Raw genomic sequence first — 22,554 nt, forward strand, 5'->3', positions numbered from 1 at the left:
TGCTTAGAAGAAAATGTTTGAGGAACAATAATTTTCATTAAGACACCAATTCTAAAGAAACATCTTACAAATGGTACCAAATTAGCAAATAAAATACAATTATAGTTTTAAATACATTCCTACACTAACATGTGATCTCCTGCATAAGATCCAATGAAAGAGCAGAATCCACCAATTGGTTGGTAGGTGTGTACGATTGGCTGTATGTTATGGTTTGTGCCACGTGCCTGGTTAGTGTAACCGCTGACAGAGGTGCCGATTTATGTTTTTGCCCGTAACTCCCACTGACTAGGGGGTGTGGCCTAGCTAAAATTGGTATGGTCTCGCTAAATTGGACATGGCCTCACAGGAAAAGGCTACCGTACACCCCAGTTTTTGACCCTGCACCAACAGACCTCAGCCACCACAGGGAAAAAATATAAATAAAAATGCCACCATATTAATCCCCACACAATAATGCCCCTGCACCATATTATGCCACACACAGTAATGCTACTAGCACCATTTTAAGCCCCACAAAATAATGCCTTTTGCACCATATTATGCCACACACTGCAATGCCCATGACACATTATACCCTACAGTAAAGCTTCTAATTACTTTTAAATTACCTGCTCATTGCCAAGGGTTTCATGCGCTGGGTTTCTTGCTCATTGCCAGGGGTTTAACACACTTGGTGTCTTGCTCGTTGCCAGGGGTTTCACAGGTTGGGTGTCTTGTTCGTTGCCAGGGGTTTCATGCTTTGGGATCCATGCTTATTGCCAGGGGTTTCATGCTCTGGGATGGGTGTCATGCTTGTTGCCAGGGGTGTGTAATGCTAGTTGCCAGGGGTGTGTACAGCCAGCCACAGTGAACCAGCCCACCTTCCCTTTCATAGGACTCTATCGGGGAGGGGGCAGGGGTTTGCAAAATTATGCTCCCCTGGCAAAGTACTATGACAGGGAGGAGGGGGAGCAGTCGGAACAGGGAAAGAGTGATATGGTGGGTGAAAACGGCACTGCCTGTGCGCAAGCCTATGGTCCCGGAACCGGCCGTGGGTGCTCATCATTTTCCGTGGGTGCTCGGACGGATCCACACAATCAACCCCTATGACCGCTGATGTGTGTGAAAGGTCTTCTATCTCCGCAGTGATGCCAGGAGCCTGTGGCGAATCCTCCTAGCAGTAGTGTTGGGTGACTATGTTTCCATATTCACTCCCACTCCTGTGAAATGCTGGCTACAATACTGGGCCTGATTCAGAGGTCTATGCAATGCAACGTTGGACATAAAGGAGCGACTGTTTGTTACTAGGCATGCATGTAAGTTACACCACACATTCTTCCTGATTTGTAAACATGCAGAGTCGCATCTCTTATTTCAGGCGCATGCAGGGAGAAGTGTAGTGAAAATTCAGCAGGAATTCCTTGGCAGTGACAGGGAGGTGTCTTAGCATACCCATGGAGGAGGTTTATCTTATTGATATGGGAGTGTCTTGTGGAGAGGGGGTCTTGACTGCACACCCTAGCTTCTTCTAATGGGATGTGCAGGTGCACCATACACCATTAAAAGTATAATTATAACAACCATCATATCTGAGGTTCTTGGCATATATTGGACAGTATATCAGCCTGCCCACCTGCTTCACGGTGACCTCGTCGGACAGGTCGCTAACACTATAGGGGTTTGCCTCTGGGTCGCAGAGCACCCCCAAACTACCCAGCCATACCACCCCAGGGCATCATACAAATGAGAGATAGAAGTGAAAAATCAGTGTTAAGCAAGTGACAGAAGCTGCTGAGTGTTAGAAAGAGGACAGCAGTAAGGTGTCAGAGTGTTAGAAATTGAGGCTACAGTAGCTGATCAGTGTTACAAGTGTAAAAGTTAGGACCATGGTGGGAATCGAACCCATGACCTCAGTGCTGTGAAGCAGTAATGCTAACCATTACACTATCCATAACTGCGAAAATACTACATAATAATAACAACGAACAAAGGGTAATATAGGTGTTAGAAATAAGTATAAGGTGGTGATGCCCCAAAGTGGCCCAGCCAGAGCAATCCAAGGAGCCTCACGCCCTAAAAGTTCACCCCCAAACTGACTTTCTATATAATTAAAAGGATCTTACCTATGGCTTGTGTGCAGTCAGCATATGCTAGTTCCCTCTTTAAAAAGCCCGAGGGGCAGTGGGTGGGGTGCTAATCCAGAATAAGGGCGTCCCAAGCCAATTTATGTGATGCCCTAGGGTGGTATGGCTGGGGCGGTTTGGGGGTGCTCTGTGCCCCAGAGGCGAACCTCTATAGTGTTAGGGACCTGTCCGATGAGGTCACTGTGAAGTAGGTGGGCAGGCTCATATACTGGCCAATATTTGCCAAAAACCTTGGATATGATGGTTGTTATCGTTATACTTTTAATGGTGTATGGTGCACCTGCAGCCTTGTTCCTATATTGTTATGAGAGTGTCACATACAGTATGTCAGTGAAAGCGGATGCATTAATAGATGCACAACTGCAGACATAGGGCTGGTGAAAGTTTAAAATGCGCGCGAAGGTGCAACGATGATAGAGGCTAAAAATGCACTGGCAGTGTAGGAGCTGAAAGTGGGCATCTCGGTGTTTGCACATACAGGGGTAAATTTTCTAAGGTGGAAGCTCTATTGTGATTGGTTGGTATGGGCAACATCCCATCTTAAATAGAACTCATATCTTAGTAAATTTACCCCACAGATGTAGGTGCAGACAAGGCATAGCCTTGTGCCACAGGGGAACATTGCTACTTGCATCTGTAAGTCCGGCAACAGACACAAGAGCAAAAGCTGTAGTATGTATCTTTCAGATAATTTAACCCGTAACATGACAGTTAGGAGCTGATTGGTTGGTACTTTATTTCTCTATGCTTTAACTCTCTCCAAGCTTTTGATACATATGCCCAATAGAATGTACTTGATAAGTTATAGCGATAATGTGATTGACACATATCCTCTACAGAAGGTTTTATCCACTCCACCTAAAGTCCTCAGATGTCCTTGGCTGCTGACTGCTCCAGGAGCAAAGATACCAATTAAGGCTCTCAACGGGTGCTTCTGGAATCGACAGAGGAAAATCAGTCTGCTGTGGACTATGGGGTCTATTCACACCCGAACGCAGCCGCGCATCTGTACGCAGCAGCTGCATTTAGAGAGTCTGTGCACACATGCACCGGCTGCAGCATGTATGCATGACCATTCACCTTGCGGCCGGCCACAAGGTGATTGACAGTGGTGGCCGTCAAGGGAGGGGGCGTTGAAGCAGCGTTTCCGGACGCAGGCATGTCTGGACCGTTTTTGGGGCAGCTGCGTGACATCACACGTAGCCACTCAGAGAAATAAATGGCGCCAGACCATTGCAGCCAAGGCAGGGGTCGACCCCTGCAATGGCTGCACTGGTCTGGTGACATTTTTTTCACTGAGTGGCTGCGTGTGATGTCACGCAGCTGCCCCTAAATCGATGAGTCTGAAATTAAATTATGGACGAAATGCGGGGTGGCACCACACACATACTGGGTGGCCTTGCCCTGTGCTGGGCAGACCCGAGCATGTGAGGAGATGGATGCAGATCTTGCTGCGGGAATTAAGATCTGTGTCCATCTCTAAATAACCCCTTATTATCAGCTGCTTATCCTTGCCTGGACTGTACCAACAGCTTACACAGCAACAATTTGAGGATTCAATACTCAGCGTACACAGATTTATGCCCAAGAGATTACTTCTCTAGCGGTGACCATCTATGTTCCACTAAAAGTATACTGGGTTAACCCTTGAAAAAATCCCTTTGACCAATACCAGAAATATATATAGGAACTAGCTGGAGTACCCGGCGTTGCCCGGGATTTTAAGAATGTTTGTTTACAAAAATGAATATAAATATTAAACACACAGTATAAATAACATAGTATAAAAAAGCATGTAAAATGTTATATGCATCATTAAAATGACAACCCAATTTAAAAATAGCACAGCACATTATGTACCTCCTGATATACTCTGTGCTGCTGGGGGACCGTGCTACTTCCACTATATAACTCTCAGTGTGTGGGTTCGTGCTAACTCCATTCCCCTCCACATCATGTCACTGCCCCTGTCACATGCAGCTCTGTCATCACTGACATATCATGCATGTCCTGATATAGTCAGGACATGCATGATATGCATGATATAGGCCGACCCCTAGGGGTGCTAGAAGCGTGTTACCCCCACAGTGTTTGTTCCCAGCTTGTAAGTCATATGAGTACCAAGTTTGTTGTAAATTGGTCTAGACATTCTGGAGTTATGCTGTCTCCTGAAATACTCTGTGCTGCTGTCCCACCCCTAGGGGTGCTAGGGGTGTCTAACTCCCACAGAGTTTGTTCCCAGATTGTAAGTCAGATGTGTACCAAGTTTGGTGTAAATTGCTCCAGGCTTTCCACAGTTTCGCTGTCTCCTGAAATACTCTGTGCTGCTACCCCCCTAGGGGTGCTAGGAGTGCCTGACCCACACAGTGTTTGTTTTCAGCTTGTAAATCATATGTGTACCAAGTTTGTTGTAAATTGGTTTAGGCATTCTGGAGATATGCTGTCTCCTGAAATACTCTGTGCTGCTGTCCCACCCCCTAGGGTTGCTAGGGGTGTCTAACCCCCACAGAGTTTGTTCCAAGATTTTAAGTCAGATGTGTATCAAATTTGGTGTAAATTGCTCCAGGCCTTCCACAGTTTTGGCGTCTCCTGACATACTCTGTGCTGCTGTCCCACCCCTAGGGGTGCTAGGGGTGTCTGACCCCCATAGTGTTTGTTGCCAGAGTGTAAGTCATATGTGTACCAAGTTTGTTGTAAATTGCTGCAGGCATTCCAGAGTTATGCTGTCTGCTGAAATACTCAGTACTGCTGCCTCACCGCTAAGGGTGCTAGGGGGGCTTCACTACGATATGCCGGCGGTCGGGCTCCCGGCGACCAGCATACCGGTGCCGGGAGCCCGACCGCCGGCTTACCGACACACACCACACAACAACAGAACACTAAGAACACCTGCCCCACACCATGCCAGGTAGACACAGTACTGAGATGTACATGTCCGTCCAGTACACTCTCCAATGCGGGAGTGAAGACGGCACAGATCAATTTGGACTTATATAGAATCCAAAACCACGAGAATCCGACAGCGGGGTGATGACACTTTGCCTTGATGACAGCATCGAGGCAGGCAGTAAAATCCAAGTCGGGCTCGGACCACAAAGTATCACAAAATATCCATCTAAGTGATACTGTATGTGATTGGTTTTAAACTGAAAAATATTCTGTACATAGCGCTACTTCACATGGGGCAAATGTATTAGGCCTGGAGAAGTGATAAAGCAGTGATAAGTGCACGGTAATAACGCACCAGCCAATAAGCTCCAATATGTAAATTGATAGGAGCTTATTGGCTGGTGCGTTCTCACCTTGCACTGATCACTGCTTTATCACTTCTTCAGGCTTAATACCACGACCCTCCTAGATTCAAACTCCTAACTTGCTGCGAGATGTATTAAAGGCTTTTGCAGTAAAGCCTCAAAACAATTGCAGTTTCAGAGGTTTTCCCCATATGTTTGAAAAGGAGAGATCTCTGTGGTCCCGTGGCACAGCAGTCCTTGATGTGGCCAGATGCATAATGCTCTGGAAAGACAGGAATTATGCATGTCCTAACGCATTTGCAAGGTAACTCAAAGTCCCGAGCAACAAGTCTTTTGATAAGAACAATTTTAACATAGTTATGTATATATACATAATACGTGCATGTTTTATTCTCGGTAGCACAAGGGCAGAATGCCTTTAGTGCTGTGTTCTGATCTCCTGACACAGATTGCATTAGAGGGATGCGGTCAAGATGCCGCCGGCCGGAATCCCGCCAGTCGAAATACCGACCGCCACAATCCCAACATATTCTCCCTCTGTGGGTGTCCAAGACACCCACAGAGGGAGAATATAATAGTGTGGCGAGCGAAGCGAGCCCGCAAGGGGCTGCATTTCGCTCGCCACCCCTGTCGGGATTGTGTGGTCGGGATTCCGGCGTCGGTATTTCGACTGCCGGGAATCCGGCCGGCGGCATTTAGTACTGATCCCACATTAGATTCACTTTCAGCATCAGAGACACCTGAAGAAGAAGACTGTCTGTTACTGGTGAGTTCATAATCTGACGACTCAGGAGCCATGCTCCGGGCTATGGGGTAGGGAATGGCACTCCCTATAAATGTCAATAACTTAATGGGGTCATCAAGTGGTATACCTCCCTGAGGCTCCCATCCTTTTGCCACAGGACTCCCCTCCTTCTGCGGTACAGGTTCTTTGAAAGTGCACAACTTCAGCTGCTCATGAGGTACAGGGCTGAGTCGACCATCGTCTCCCTCGATCTGGTACATATACAGGTCATCAGTCAGAACTCTTGTGATGGTGTAGGGCACAGCTTCCCACATGGTGTCGAGTTTACGTGTTTGGCAATTTTTCTTTCTCCACACTCTGTCGCCTATTTGTAGAGGCACCGGCTGTGCGTTAGCATTATAGTTTCTCACTTGCCGGGCGTGTACGACTTCTAATCGCTTCTCTACAACTTGTCTGGCCGTATCAGTGCAGTGCTGGTGCTCATGTACCCAGTCAGTTTGCGACGTACTGGGTTCTTCAACCTCTGGGGTCAATTCCAGGTCCTTGGGGAGTCTGCCTTGTCTTCCAAGCATTAGATAGAAGAGCGTGAAGCCTGTCAAACAGTGTTCTGTATTGTTATACAGATATGTCATCTCAGATAGGAATTTGGGCCATTGAATCCTTGATTCCACGGAAAGGTTTTAAAGTATCCTTATCACTGTCTGGCTCTCTCGCAGAGTCCATTCCCCTATGGGTGGTAGGCGGTGGTCCTCAACTTTCGTCACCCGTTCATGTTACATAGTTCATGGAACAATTGAGATTCAAAAACTGGGCCCTGATACGTCAGGACCCGATCGGGGTATCTATAAGGCCGAACAAAATGCTTCATGGAGAGTTCGGCTGTCGTTTTTGCGGTTAGGTTGCGTGCGGGGACTACCACCAGGATTCGGCTATAATGCTCCATGATCGTTAGGGCGTATTGGACGCCGGTGGAACTTGGTTTGAGCTTTACGTGATCTAATACCGCCAATTCAGCCAGATGGCTGCTGGGAATCGGGTGAAGGGGGTCTTTCTGGGCGGCTTCAGCTGGGCGTTTCAGGTTGCAACTCACGCAGTCGCGGCACCATCTTTCAACATCAGCCCGCATTCAGAAGTACCTCCTCCTCAGTGTCGCTTCAGTCTTCTGTGTCCCTAAATGGCCATTTTGGTTGTGGTAAGCTGTCAGTAAGAAGTGGGCTCGTTCTTTTGGTACCACGATCTGATGAATGGGCGGTGGGTCCCAGGGTCAAGACTCATGCGAATGACAAGTGCTTGTCGAAGGCTCAGGCGATCACGGTGTCTCAATAGTTTGACTAACTCTTGATCTGTGTTAGTTCTCTGTATTTTGGTCAGCCTGAACTTTCTTTTTGGATCGACTCCCAATCAAATCCTTCCTTGTTGTGTAGACTTTGTTCAGGCAAGGGGTCTGAGGTGACAACAACAGGGTCGGAGGTGACCATACGTCTTTGTGCTTGAAGACCGGAGTCTCAACATCTTCAGCACAATCTCATTCTTCTTCCTCAACATCCGCTGTGGGCAGATGGGACAGGGTATCCGCATTGCCATTGGATTTCCTGCTGCGATATATTACTGTGTGGCAGAAGTTGGCCAGGTGTGACGACCATCTCTGCTCCATTGCGCCTAGCCGGGCTATAGATAGGTGAGCTAAGGGGTTGTTGTTGGTGACAATTACGAGAAGGGTGGCGGCCAAGTAGTTTTTGAACTTCTCTGTCATGGCCCAGATTAGGGTGAGCAGCTCCAGTTTGAACGTGCTGTAGTTTTTGTTATTGCTTTCTGTTTTCCTGAGGCCCCGACTGGCATAGGCGATCACCCTTTCCCGGCCATCCTGTACTTGCGATAGCACAGCTCTCAGGCCTCGGTGGCTGGCATTAGTATAGACCAGTGATTTTCAACCTTTTTTCACTCGCGGCACACCGAACAATTGTTTTAAATTGCCGAGGCACACCATCAGTTCCCCACAGAAAAAAAAATAAAAACACACATTGGCCCTCATAGTAAAAAAAAAAAATCCACACATACATTGGCCTAGACAGAAAAAAACAATCACATTGCTCCCCACATAAATCATATTGCTCCCTACATGAATCCTATTGCTCCCCACATGAATTATTCACATTGTTCCCCTCATAAATCCTTATTCTCCCCACATAAATCCTATTTTTCCCCACAGGAGAAAAAAATAACAAATATTAGCCCCTACTGGTCATTTGTCCTCCTCCCTGTTCCTCAGTGGCGGGGGTTGTTCATAGTGGAGTTCTGCGAATACTGAGCAGTGGGCAGTCGGGCAGGTGTGGATGTGGGTGGGCAAGGAAAGCTGTGTATGCAGGCATGAACTGGAAGATATGTGTGCAGGCGGGTGGGCTAGCTGGGTGGTGATACGAAGGCCGTGACATATGATATCACACCGCCGCGTCTTCAAGGCATACTTCACGGCTGGAGCACGACTGATCCTCTAAGAAGAGCCCGGGCCAACAATTCACTCTGAAGGTGCAGGAGGCTGCTCTGGCCCCGCGGCACACCTTGCAACTAGTCACGGCCTGGTATAGACCGTGAAGGGCTTCTCGTAGTCAGGGTAGGCCAGGTGGGTGCCTCGACCAGTGACCGCTTAAGCTGTTCAAAAGATGCTTGGTGGTCTTTGGTCCATGCGACCACTGCTGTATTTCGCCTCTCTTGGCCCGACTTGCCACGCAGGAGTTCATGCAGTGATGAGGCCACTTTAGCGAAGTTCTCGATGAAGCGTCGGTAGTATCAGACGAACCCCAGGAAGCTGCGTACGTCTTTGACAGTTTTTGGTACTTGCCAGTTGCGCACCACGTGAATCTTCTCTGGGTCTGGTTTCACCCCTTCAGTGCTCACAATGTGCCCGAGGCATTGCACTTTTGGCTTCAGGAGGTGGCATTTGGATGGCTTCAACTTCAGGCCACATCGAGTCAGTTGTCCAAACACTTCCTCCAAGTGTTTCAAATGGTTCCCGTACGTCTTTGAGAAGATGATCATGTCGTCGAGATACAGGAGGACTATCTCAAAGTTGCGATGGCCCAAGCAGTGTTCCATGACCCTCTGGAAGGTGGCAGGGGCGTTGCAGAGTCGGAACGGCATTCTATCGAATTCGAATAGGCCCATGGGGGTGATAAAAGCCGTTTTCTCCCTATTTTTCAGGGCTATGAGGATCTGCCAGTACCTGCTGGTCAAATCCAAGGTTGAGAAATAGACAGCGATCTTCAGGGCAGTCAGGGACTCAATTCGTGGTAATGGATATGCGTCCTTGTGTGAGACTGCATTCAACCTCCTGTAGTCAATGCAGAAACGAAGGCTGCCATCCTTCTTCTTGACAATGACCAGCGGGGCAGCCCATGGGCTGTGGCTCTCCTTGATCATGCCGGCCTCTTGCATCTCGCTGATCATGGTTCGTACCGGTTAGTAAATGGCCGGTGGGAGCGGCCTGTAGCTTTTGTTTATTGACTGGCTCACTCCGGTGGGAATGTGGTGTTTCAGCCCCTCTGCTCTACCAAAGTTGGCTGAAAGCCCCGGCATTCCTGCACACGACTTGGATAACAACCTTTCATTGGTCCTCTGGTGTATCTCGTTCCACCAAGGGGTGCTCGTGGTGATTAGGCTGGATTGGCTGGCCAGAGTTCTTGGTTGAGTCCCGGACACGGTTTCTCCCAAGACTTCTTGAAAATTGACCAACACCACGCTGGCCACTGGGCAATTCCAGTGGCCAGCGTCAAGTCACTGTATGGATTGAGTACCCGGACTGGAACTCATCCACGTTCCACTCTCGCCAGTATCCTGGCCACTGCGAATGGGTTTTGCCCATCGGGGTCACAGGCTTCGATGGCTGCTTCGTAATCCCGCCCACCTGGGCCGATCCTGGCCTTACACCATATCACGTGTTCAGCATTGGGTCGAAGTATAATGGGTTGGCGGTCCGTGATCCTTGCCTTGCCAACCTCTCCTTTGGAGTTAGTGAACCGCTTGTGCCCTTCAAGCAGACGCATCGTCTGCTGCATCGTTTTCCGTTCTCTCTGGGCCACGGACCTCATCTCTATCCTGAGGGCCTCCACCAGCTCGTCAGGACAATTCTTTAACACGTTCATCCCCAGAATGACAGGGGGCAGGTGTTCACTGCAGGAAGTTGTGACCAAACAGCCTTGGTGTTTTAGCTGTACCTTGCCAATAGACAAATCGGACTCCCAGTAGCCACGGAATTGAATTGGTTGGCCAATGCTGGCCAGTAGGCTTAGCCAGGTGGTAGGTGGTCTCGCTCTCTTTCCAGTGTTTTCAGAACTCGGTGAGCTGAATAGTCGTCACTTGGGATCTGGTATCTAGGAGAGCTGCCATTTGTACTCCATTGACCCTTATCTTCAAGTGGGGACACTTGCCCACGTATTGTGGCGAGGTTCTTTCCGAGGGTCGGTCCCTCACCTCGGGGTCATGTCGTTTAAAGGCTCAACTTCACATTTGAATCATGACGCCATCCTCCGCGTTTATTCCTGGCCTGTTCCAGGCGTATGTCTCGGATTTCTTTCAACAATTTTGTTACAGCACTGGTGAGAGCCCAGATCGGATCTTGACTGGCTTGGACCTGCTGAGTGGCGACTCTTTTAGGATGGCCATGTTCGGGCATCAAATACAGTTGCGCCTCATCGCACTCTTTATCCTCGGGGTAACACATGTGCACCAGTATTTCTGCCTATCCACTTTGTGCATCAGCCTCTCTGCCCAGCCCTGTCTCTGCCCACCTCTTGTGTACACTAGCCTGTCTGCCCATCCCCTGTGTACACCAGCCTCTCTGCACATCCGTGTGCACAAACCTCATTACTCATCCCCTGTGTGCTCCAACCTCTCTGCCCATCCCTATGTACACCAGCCTCTCTGCCATTCCCCTGTGTGCACCAGCCTGCCCATCACTGTGTGCATCAGCTTCTCTGCCCCCCTCCTGTGTGCACCAGACTCTCTGCTCATCCCCTGTATGCACCAGCCTCTCTGCTCATCCCTGTGTGCACCAGTATTTCTGCTCATCCCCTATGTGCACCAGCCTCTCTGCCCACCTCTTCTGTACACCCACCTCTTTGCTCATCCCCTGTGTGCACCAGCCTCTCTGCCCATCCCTGTGTACACCAGCCTCTCTGCCCATCCACTGTGTGCACCAGCCTCTCTGCTCAACCCCTGTTTGCACCAGCCTCTCTGCTCATCCCCTGTTTGCACCAGCCTCTCTGCTCATCCCCTGTTTGCACCAGCCTCTCTGCTCATCCCCTGTGTGCACCAGATTCTCTGCTCATCCCCTGTGTCCACCAGCCTCTCTGCTCATCCCCTGTGTGCACCAGCCCCTCTGCCCATCCCTGTGTGCACCAGCCTCTCTGGGCTGCCATAATCAGGGAACCATTGGGACTGTTGTCCTTGGTCCGGTCACACAGGGGGCCCAGGTGGCAATGGTGTTCATGGATGGTGCTTAGGTGGCAGGCAGCCATGGAGACAGAGACAGCGCTGGCAACATTTCGAATATGATGCCGGCTGCCAGCCAATCAGAACTTGTGGTCCAGCAGCCAATCAGAAGCCGTTGCTTAATATATGTTCTGGGGTGGCCAGGTTGCCATGGGCTCCAAGCCAGGCCACTCAGCCAGAGCAGTCGGGGCCGGTGACAGATCTCTCCCCAGGGAGATAGTTCTGAAAGAGGCAGAAATCTGCTAGAGGGGCTCTGTCTCACCCAGCCAGCACTGTCCAGCTACCACCTGCCTGAATGTGAGGGATCTGAAGGAGATCCTGAAGGTAAGATGCCTCTCATGTAGTTCTAGCATTTAAAAAAAAAATTATGTGGACCTGACTTTTCTATTTTTTTCTTTAGTTAGATTTGACTTTTGCAATGTTTTTTTCAATGTGGATCTCGCTTTTTCAATTTAGTTTTTAGTTCTCGCTTTTTCTATTTTCTTTATGTGGCTCTGGGTTTTTCAGTGTTTTGTTTATGTGGATCTGGTTTATCCAATGTTTTTTTATGTGGCTCTGGGTTTTTCAGTGTTTTTTTTTCTTCACATGGATCTGGCTTTTTCAATCCTTTTTTATTCGGATCTAACTTTTTATTTGGATCTGACTTTTTCAATGCTTTTTTATGTGTGAATCGAGCTTTTTCAGTGCTTTATTATGTGGATCTGGCTATTTCAGTGTTTTTTTTATGTGGATCTGGCTATTTCAGAGTTTTTTTTAATGTGAATCTGGCTATTTTAATGTATTTCATGCTAATCCAGCTTTGGATAGGCTCTGGTTTTCTGTGTGTGTGAATTTACAACATACAGTATTTGTCTCCTACAGTATATTTCTGTATTTATATAGTATCATATATTATGATAGATTGATATGGTATAATTATAACAATCCACCCCCACAGCCCAAACGTCATCAATTTTTTAAAACAAGTTTATGCACCAATTGAATCTCCATCCATAATATCCACAGCTCAGCACAGGTCCTGCCTATTTTGTCAGTCCCAGGCCCCACAATTTCTGATGGCAGCTATAGGAGCCAGTATGATATCCATTACCATGTTGCACAGTGGATCATTATACCTCATGACCACATATGCATTGGATCTGGGTTCAATTTTCAACATCAATGCATCATGTTTTAGTAGATTAGTCCGATAAAGCAAATATGGGATCCCTGTGTATGTCCACATGCTTGGTCTCCCCTCCTTAAGAGTCTTGCCCGGGAATCAGTGGCTGGCTGGCAACTTTTAGCATGGGGGACAAAGGCAATCAAGTGGCCCTGGCTTCTCTACCAGCGCACAGCAATGGCAAAATGGATGTGACAAAAAAAAAATGCAGGCGTGGTTTATCTAATGGAGATGCAGTTTAAATGTGTAGTGAAATATCTGAAAAATCAATATGTCTAAGAACAATAATCAAATTCTTAGCCTACCAGCCCTGTCTGACAAACACCTGGAACCTCATTGGTCAGCAGTGGCCATTTTCTAATAGCCTGCTATAGGGGCAGACATTTTCTGATAGCCCCTACTGTTCAGCAGTCAGGCAGGGGAGTTAAATGTTATAACTCAGAGCCATTGGGAGCTGGAGGATCTCTGTTTGCCTCTCACAGCCAGGCGGCCCTGGATCACTTCAATTTTACTGGCCCAGGGGGCAGATGGCACCCTGCCCCTCTTGCCAGCCAGCCTCTGCCGGGAATAGATACAGTGGTATACTGTAGGTATCACCCCTTCACTTTCTCTCTTATTTCTGAGCACCCTCACCGGTAACTAAGCTATTGCTTATCTGCGTCTAACATCGACATTGTGTCTGGGTGCAGGGCAGATTCACAGGACTGTAGTTATCCAACTGAATGTGAAATTAGATATTCATCTTGCTCACTCTCAAAATCTGATTATTATGCAAAAACTGTATTTGTTCCACCTTCTTAGTAATCCATTGCATGCCTTCTCTTCTTATATTACAGGATCACTGATATACCAGTCACTGTTCAGATGTCCATATCAGACATTATGGGCTATATGCAGGCAATTTACATGTACCAGGCATTTGCGGATAAAGATCCAGCCGGAGCCGCAGAATTCTTGGTAACGACTGAGAACAAGTACGTGGTGGTACCTAGGTGGTAATGCAACTTAATACCTCTCTGGATTGGCTGTGTATTATTCACCAATGTAATTGGTGCTAATAAATAAAAAACCTGTACTCAGTGGGTGGTGCTGTACAGGACATGGCTGTGTGATGGCAATGTGCGTAGAGCCTGGGCACTTCTACAGTATGTCTATAAATTGAATGGTGCTAATGGCAATACTATCCAATAAGAAATTGCATTTTTATGCCATATTACAGTATGCAGGAGATGTATCAAATTTTCTAAAGAGGGCAAGCGAAGAAGTTGTCCACATCAACCAATCTGCTACTGGCTATCATTTATCTAGTACATTCTATAAAGCAATAGCTAGAAGCTAGCAACGTTTCCGCCTTTCCTACTTACAATCTTTGATCCATATCCCCATTGTAAAAAAATGTACTGTGGGACTGCCAATATGCTGCCTCTGTGTCTGTACTATAGTAATACTACTAGCAATTCTACTACTACCAGCAATACTACTATTACTGTACATGCCATAATACTACTACCAGCAATACTACTATTACTGTACATGCCATAATACTACTACCAGCAATACTACTAGGCATACTACTACTACCACCACCACCACCACCACCACCATAAGCAATATAGTACAAGCCATACTATTGCTAAAACCAGCAATACCACTAATGCTACTAGCCATACTACTACTGCAACCAGCAATAATACTTCTTGCCATACTACTACTACCACCAGAAATACTTTTCCTAGCCCTACTACTTACACCAGCATTACTACTATTACTAGCCATACTACAACTACTACTACCAGAAATACTATTACTAGCCATACTACTAATACCAGCATTACTATTCCTACTAGCCATATTACTACTACCACCAGCAATGCTATTACTAGCAATACTTCAGCTACTATTAGTCATACTACTACTACTACTACTACCAACATCAAGAACATCAATACAACTACTACTACAAGCAATGTTACTAATACTACCACCACCAATACTACTAGCCATACTACCACCACCAATACTACTAGCCATACTACCACCACCAATACTACTAGCCATACTACCACCACCATAGCTACTAGCCATACTACCACTACTACCACACTATTGTTGTTCCAACTGTAAAGCACAACAGAATATGCTGCACTATATAAGAAACTGTTAATAAATAAATGAATAAATAAAAGCCATACTACTACTAATTGCAATGCTACTACTACCAAAAATACTATTTCAACTACCAATACTACTGCTGCTACTACTACCACCAGCAATAATATTACTAGCAATACTAAATCTATCAGCAATACTACTACTACTACTACTACTACTACTACTACTACCACCACCACCACCACCACCACCACCATACCACCAGCAATACTACTACTAATATTACTACCAGCAATACTACTTCTACTAGCCTTACTACTACTATCACCGGCAATACTACTAATAGCAGTGCTACTACTACCAGAAGCAAAACTATTAGCCATATTTCTCTACCACTAGCCAAACTACTACTAACACCAGCAATACTACTATCCATACTTCTACCACCAGCAATACTACTACTACCACCAGCAATACTACTACTAACTATACTACCACCACCAGCAATGCTACTACTACTACCACCAGCAATACTACTACTAACTATACTACCACCAACAGCAATACTACTACTACCACCACCACCAGCAATACTACTACTAGCCATACTACTACCACTAGCAATACTATTACTATCCATACTACTACTACCACCAGCAATACTGTTACTACCACCACAAGTAGTAGCAGCAATACTTTTACTATACTTACTACTACAACAACAACAACAACAACAACAACAACAACAACAGTAATACTCTTACTATTCTTACTACTACTACTACCACCACCAGCAATACTACTACTATCCATACTACTACCACTAGCAATACTACTTCTACTAGCCTTACTACTACTATCACCAGCAATACTACTAATAACAGTGCTACTACTACCAGAAGCAAAACTATTAGCCATATTTCTCTACTACTAGCCAAACTACTACTACCACCAGAAATACTACTACTATCCATACTACCACCACCACCAGCAATACTACTACCACCAGTAATACTGCTACTACTCACCATACTACTACCACCAGCAATACTACTACTACCACTAGCGATACTACTACCATCCATACTACTACCACCAGCAATACTATTACTATCCTTACTACTACTACTACCACCAGCAATACTATTACTATACTTACTACTACTACTACTACTACTACTACAACAACAACAACAACAACCAGTAATACTCTTACTATCCTTACTACTACTACCACCACCACCACCAGCAATACTACTACCGCCAGCAATACTATAACTATACTTACTACTACTACTGCTACTACAACCAGTAATACTATTACTATCCTTACTACTACTACTACCCGTACCAGCAATACTACTACTACCACCAGCAATATGTTTACTATAGTTACTACTCCTACTACTATTACTACAACCAGCAATACTACTACTATCTATACTACTACTACTACCACCAGCAATACTACTACCAACAATACTATTACTATCCTTACTACTACTACCAGCATTACTACTACTACCACCAGCAATACTATTACTATCCTTACTACTACTACCACAGCAATACTACTATCATCACCAACAATACTATTACTATTCTTACTACTACTACTACTACCACCACCACCACCACCACCACCACCACCACCACCATTACTACTACTACCACAAGCAATACTATTACTATCCTTACTACTACTACTACTACTACTACTACTACTACTACTACTACTACCACCACCACCACCACCACCAGCAATACTACTACTACCACCACCAGCGATACTAGCCTAACTACTACTACCACCACCACCAGCAATACTACTACTTGCAATGCCACTGCTACTACTACCAGCAATACTACTACAAGCCATACCACTACTATTACCAGCAATACTACTACTCTCCATACTACTACTGTCACCAGCAATACTACTACTAGCAATGCCACTGCTGCTACTACTACCAGCAGCAGCAGCAATACCACTATTACAAGCATACTATTACTACCACATTCATCAGCAATGCTGCTACTACTTATAGTGTTATGGCTCATTGTAAATCTGTATTATCTAGTCACATATCACATCAAGTTCCCGAAAGAGTCCATATCAAAACATAGCCATTGGGAACCTGTATAAACCCATGTAGTTGAGTAGATTGCAATTACATGTGAGCACTTCTGAGTGCAAATTGAATATAAACAGTTCATGACACATAGAAGAATAGTGACATATAACAATATGAGGGGCATTCAATTGTTTGAAAAATCAGTTGGGTGTCTGTTTTTTCCTATCTAATAGACAGGAAAAAACATACACCCATCCGACTTTTCAAACAATTGAATTCCCCCCTATAAATCCCCTCTTCCTGACCCACTTACTGTTTAACATACAGTACTGTCAGACACTTCTGACCCATCTTTCCCCCCACTGACAGCATTTCAAACATACGATGTGTACGAACTGAGAAGAACGCTGTCCCAGATGTCACATTCTGTCAGTGGCAGGGTTATGGTCAACAGAAATGGATCAAAGTGATCCGTGGCATGCACAGTAAAGCGAATGATCCCAGAATAAGGACCAGTCTGTAGGGCAAACTGGTTGTGATCCAATACCACTCCAGTCCAAGAGGCAGGTCATTTCTGGGCAACTTGAAACCCCCTAAGAGTGTACCTGTGTCTGTGAAATATATAAGCACAATGCTGCTTTGGTATTTATGGAAGAAAGCATGGCGCCATTCAACAGTTATAAAATCAGGCAGGGTGTGGAGCCATGCAAAAAAAAAAAAAAACAGAATAGCGGTAAAAATAAGGAAAATATGATATTCTTTAAAATCAGTTTTGCACCTGTAGTCTCCTTAATATACTATTACTCTCTTCTCCTGAGAGATCTGGAGTAAATGAGGACAGTGCTTATTGAAGTTATTGGTGTAAACAAAACCTTATACCATGAAATCCAGTAGAAATGACAATATCATTATAACAATCATAGAATACATCCTCCTTAACGAATATTTAAATATATATCTGGCTCCAGAATTAGCAGTCTCTTCTGGGGGTTGGATAAAAGATCTTGACAGTCAGGATGCCAATGGTCAAAATCATGAAATTGGCATCCTGATGGTGAGAATCTCTAAATAATTCAGGTAAGTAGGGCAGCCCTTACTCTCCCTCTAACCTTTGCCCTTCCCCTTATGCTCCCTACAAGCAACCTAACCCTAACCCTCCCTTCCCACAGCCTAATCCTAACCCCCCTTAATATTCTTCAAGTGTTTAACCCTACTCCCCCTCCCCTCCCTTCCCCTCCCATCTCCTCCCTACCCTGCAGCCTAACCCTAACCTTCCCTGGCATGCTTACATTCGGGCTTCTGACTGTCAGGATTCTGGCTTCAGGATTCTGAGTGGTGTCGGTATTCCAGTGTCGGTCTTCTGACCAATGGTATCTCGAGCGTCGGTATGCCAACTACATCATCCTTCTGGAACAACTGCAAATCTAAATGGAACCTTTAAATATGAAATATGATCAATACTAAAGATAGTAATACATTGAAAAGATAGATGGTTGTTACCAACTCCCAATGTCAGATGAGAGTCCTGGCTTTTCAAAGTCCAGTCTCCAAATAGTTATACTTAATGCATTATGTAGTAGTCCAGTGGAAGATTAATCAAGAACCCAAGGCCCTCATTCCGAGATGTTCGCTCGCAAGCTGCTTTTAGCAGCTTTGCACACGCTAAGCCGCCGCCTACTGGGAGTGAATCTTAGCTTATCAAAATTGCGAACGAAAGATTAGCAGAATTGCGAATAGACACTTCTTAGCAGTTTCTGAGTAGCTCCAGACTTACTCTGCATCTGCGATCAGTTCAGTGCTTGTCGTTCCTGGTTTGACGTCACAAACACACCCAGCGTTCGCCCAAACACTCCTCCGTTTCTCCAGCCACTCCGGCATTTTTCCCAGAAACTGTAGCGTTTTTTCGCACACACCCATAAAACGGCCAGTTTCCGCCCAGAAACACCCACTTCCTGTCAATCACATTACGATCACCAGAACGAAGAAAAAACCTCGTAATGCCGTGAGTAAAATACCTAACTGCATAGCAAATTTACTTGGCGCAGTCGCACTGCGGACATTGCGCATGCGCATCGCTCTGTTGCGAAAGAAAAATAACGAGCGAACAACTCGGAATGACCACCCATATCCATACAAAGCAAAACCAAAGTATCCAAAAATTTTCAAGAACATCATTTATAACTGCGTTCATTGTCAAATGACAACCTCTCGCCTGAGAGACATCTCAACAGACTAGACATTAACCTACTGTAAGGCAATTGTGCAAATTACTGTAGCTTCAATAGTTCGGATGCCTGGAATTAACTGCAGCAGAGAACATAACTTCCCTAACATGAATGGTAAGCATATAATGCACCAAATAACTTAAAAAATGTCTAAATAAGCTACAAGTTTGAATTGTATAAATTGAATTTTGTTTAATAAATGTGTTGGTTTACATTGCAGTACTTTGCTGAATACACTCCATTCTTGCAGGTTCCGAGAAATATTGGGGGAAAAGGCTGATTCTGCTGTGATGAACGCCCATATTAAACACTATTGCGTCCTGGCTTGTAAGAGTTAACACGGTGACCGCAGAAGACGCATTGATGATGTCATCAATTACTTTCTTCTCCATTGGCCTAATAAAATGATACATCTCTATTCACATCTCTATTCATTATCGCCATAGTCTGGTCACATGACACTTTAAATACATGAAATCATTTGCTATTGATCAATTAAAAAATAATTGTCAAATTTTAAGATCAACTTCTCAAAGTCTACAGGCCTTCTTATTTCCTCTCCTCCTTCCATAGTATCGGGTCCCTAACATGCCTTAGCGTTGTTGGTCTCCACAGATGGGACGGTAAATAATTGTGGAAATACAGTAATGAACCTTTTTATTAGTGTGTACATTAACCTGACTGTCAGGTTGCATGTCATTGTGCTAAAATCCAGGGTAGGATATTGAATAGGCATTACTCGTTTTCTCCAGGGTGTGCTGTGTAACAAGTTCTTCTCAGGACCATATTATTACTCCTGCTGCATATTAGGCAATTTAGCCTTTAAAACTATTGAAAAAATATCAGTAATTTGAATAAGATTATTATTGTATATTGAGCTTTATATTATTGTATATTGAGCTTTATAACGTTTTCCTAGTACACTGTCAAGTGTACATATCAGAAGGGGAAACACATTTTAAGTTATCTGAATAAAGGTTATGTTTTAAAAAATTAATATAATCATATAATATTTTGTTCTTACTAATGAGTGTGCCAGACAAGGGTCTCATCTTTCTTTTCTCTTTTTCACAATTGGACCTAACAGTAGGATACTACTGATACCCTTGGTGCACCGCCAACAAATTTGTAATTTTGACAATACAGTAAAAAAAATGGGTAATGTTCGTTTAAAACTTTTCTAAAAAATATTTTCTAGGTCAGTGCGGAAACACTCTTTTATCACAACATGCCTTTGCGTTCACCTGGCACCCCTCCCATATTACATATCTAGGGATTAAGCTAACTAGGATTCTGTCGCAATTATTCCACGCAAACTTCACTCCCCTTCTATCTGCTATTTGCTCAGACTATAATAATTGCCATCTAATACAACTTTCTTGGTTAGGCCAAATAAATGTGGTTAAATGAACATACTTCCCAAACTGCTTTGTGTCCCCCAGACCCTGCTGATAGCTGTTCCCAAGTTATGGTTCTGCTCACTTTCCCTCTTGATTCAAGAGTTTATTTGGTCCAGTAAAAGACCCAGAATTAGTCGAGAAACTTTATCACACCTGAAACAGATGGGTTGCCTTCAATTACCTGACATTATATATTGTCATGCCATAGCTCTCAACAGAGTTCCTGCATGGACCAGAAATCATGGCATAAAGCAGTGGGTTGCACTAGAGTGTTTTTGCATGAAACAACACCCTGAAATTGTGCTATGGATGCCTGATCTTCCCCAAATTTCTCCTTCCCATCAAACGATATCTCCCACGCTTTCTCTCTGGAGAGTTAATAATAATAACAACAATAATTTTATTTACATAGCACTCTTTCTCCAACAGGACTCAAGGAGCTGAGTTCTGAGATGCTCTCCATTCATATATTCTGACTTTGGCCCTCGTACCTCCTTCTTGCCTAACCCCCGGTTACAGCCAGTCATAAATTCTTTACACTTTTCTAGTTGGACTGCCAGGTTCTCTTTAGAGTTGGCCAGCTGGTGACTGCTTCTAGTATTATAAATTTTTTCCGAGATTAGAGACAAATTGGATATCCCCCATACTGATTTTTGCAAGATCCTACAAGTACAATATTACCTAACTACAGCCAATAGGGCAACCCTTGCTGGGAAGGCTCTTACTTTTTTAGAGAATCTTTGTGTCTCGCCCAAATCACCTTCCCACACTGTGTCTATGCTTTACAAACTATTACTAATTAACCATACTACAGTACCTCTATTCCAAAGTATGCCAGTGTTTGAGAAAAAGACTTGGGCCTTTCTCTGTCTAAACAGGAATGGAAGACCTATTCTAGCTCTATGTGTATTGCTGTGAAGAAGACACAATGTAAGATAATTTGCGATGGTACAGCAGATACCCCTTCCTTTTCCCGTCCGTATTTCGTTCCACCTCTGGCTCCTGTTGGAGGTGTTCCTTTGCCTTTTGTACTCTATTTCATTTTGGTGGGATTGTCCCCATTTATCCAACTTCTGGGTTGACGTTATAACCATGTCCCAGCAAATTTTAGGAACCAGCATACCCACAGACCCCACATTTTGGTTACTCAGCCACTCTCCAATGCTGTTGACGAAGTACAGGAAATTGTGCTACATTACTAAGGTGGAGGAGTAACAATCAGTTATATCAGTACTTTGGAGCTCTCTCATACCTGCCAAGCGCAAAGATTGGTTGCACAAGATTGATTATTTCATGTCAAGGGCAGATATTTTAATTTCCTCAACAGATAAACCTTCTGACTTCACTAACACCTGGTTCCCCTGGATGGTATACAAGTCCTCAGCCGTATATAAAACCACAATCCCACCAGACACGTAATCCGATTTATTGGGTTTTTGGAATATATATGCCATATAATTTCTGATCTGTGGATTATCTATTTCATGGCGGTTCATCACTCCCTCATCCCCTTTCCCAATATATCCTACTTCCATGCTTGTTCTTTTCTTTTTTATATTTAGTTATTGTTTTTCCCTGTATGGGTTATTAAAATTTTACTACGTATACGTTGAATCTCATTGAACTGTTTATGATTTTTCTCCTGGTCAATTATTGCTTTGTTTGCACCTATGCTCTGCTGATGGAGGGAAATGTCTTCAATGCTTGTATACATTTTGAATTTTCAATAAACACAGAATAAAAAAGAAATTAACACAATACATTAAGACAATTGTCGTAATTTGGAACCACTACTGCATATCTCTGTCTAGCAAATGAAAGCAAGTCATATTTGTTCATATATTGATCAAAAGCATTTAAGCTTGCAGCAGAGCGTGAGGGTTTCCTCATCTTCCTACACATTTTCAAACACCATGCCGGTGTGGGGAGGGAGCGGAGGGCGAGCGGGTTTTATTACCACTCTATGGG

General features: G+C 44.7%; 1 protein-coding gene across 1 annotated transcript in view; it reads left to right on the forward strand.

The window, feature by feature from the left end:
- LOC134943358 (putative methyltransferase DDB_G0268948) overlaps positions 1–19,554 on the forward strand; it is an 87,553-nt gene extending 67,999 nt beyond the window's left edge. The window contains exons 5-6 of the mRNA XM_063932247.1: positions 13,611–13,748; positions 19,437–19,554. Coding sequence (XP_063788317.1) covers positions 13,611–13,748; positions 19,437–19,524 — 226 coding nt within the window. The 3' untranslated portion in view covers positions 19,525–19,554. The remainder of the gene's footprint in view (positions 1–13,610; positions 13,749–19,436) is intronic.
- The last annotated feature ends 3,000 nt before the right edge of the window (positions 19,555–22,554 follow it).

This window comes from Pseudophryne corroboree, chromosome 7, assembly GCF_028390025.1.
Source record: "Pseudophryne corroboree isolate aPseCor3 chromosome 7, aPseCor3.hap2, whole genome shotgun sequence".
NCBI lineage: Eukaryota > Metazoa > Chordata > Amphibia > Anura > Myobatrachidae > Pseudophryne > Pseudophryne corroboree.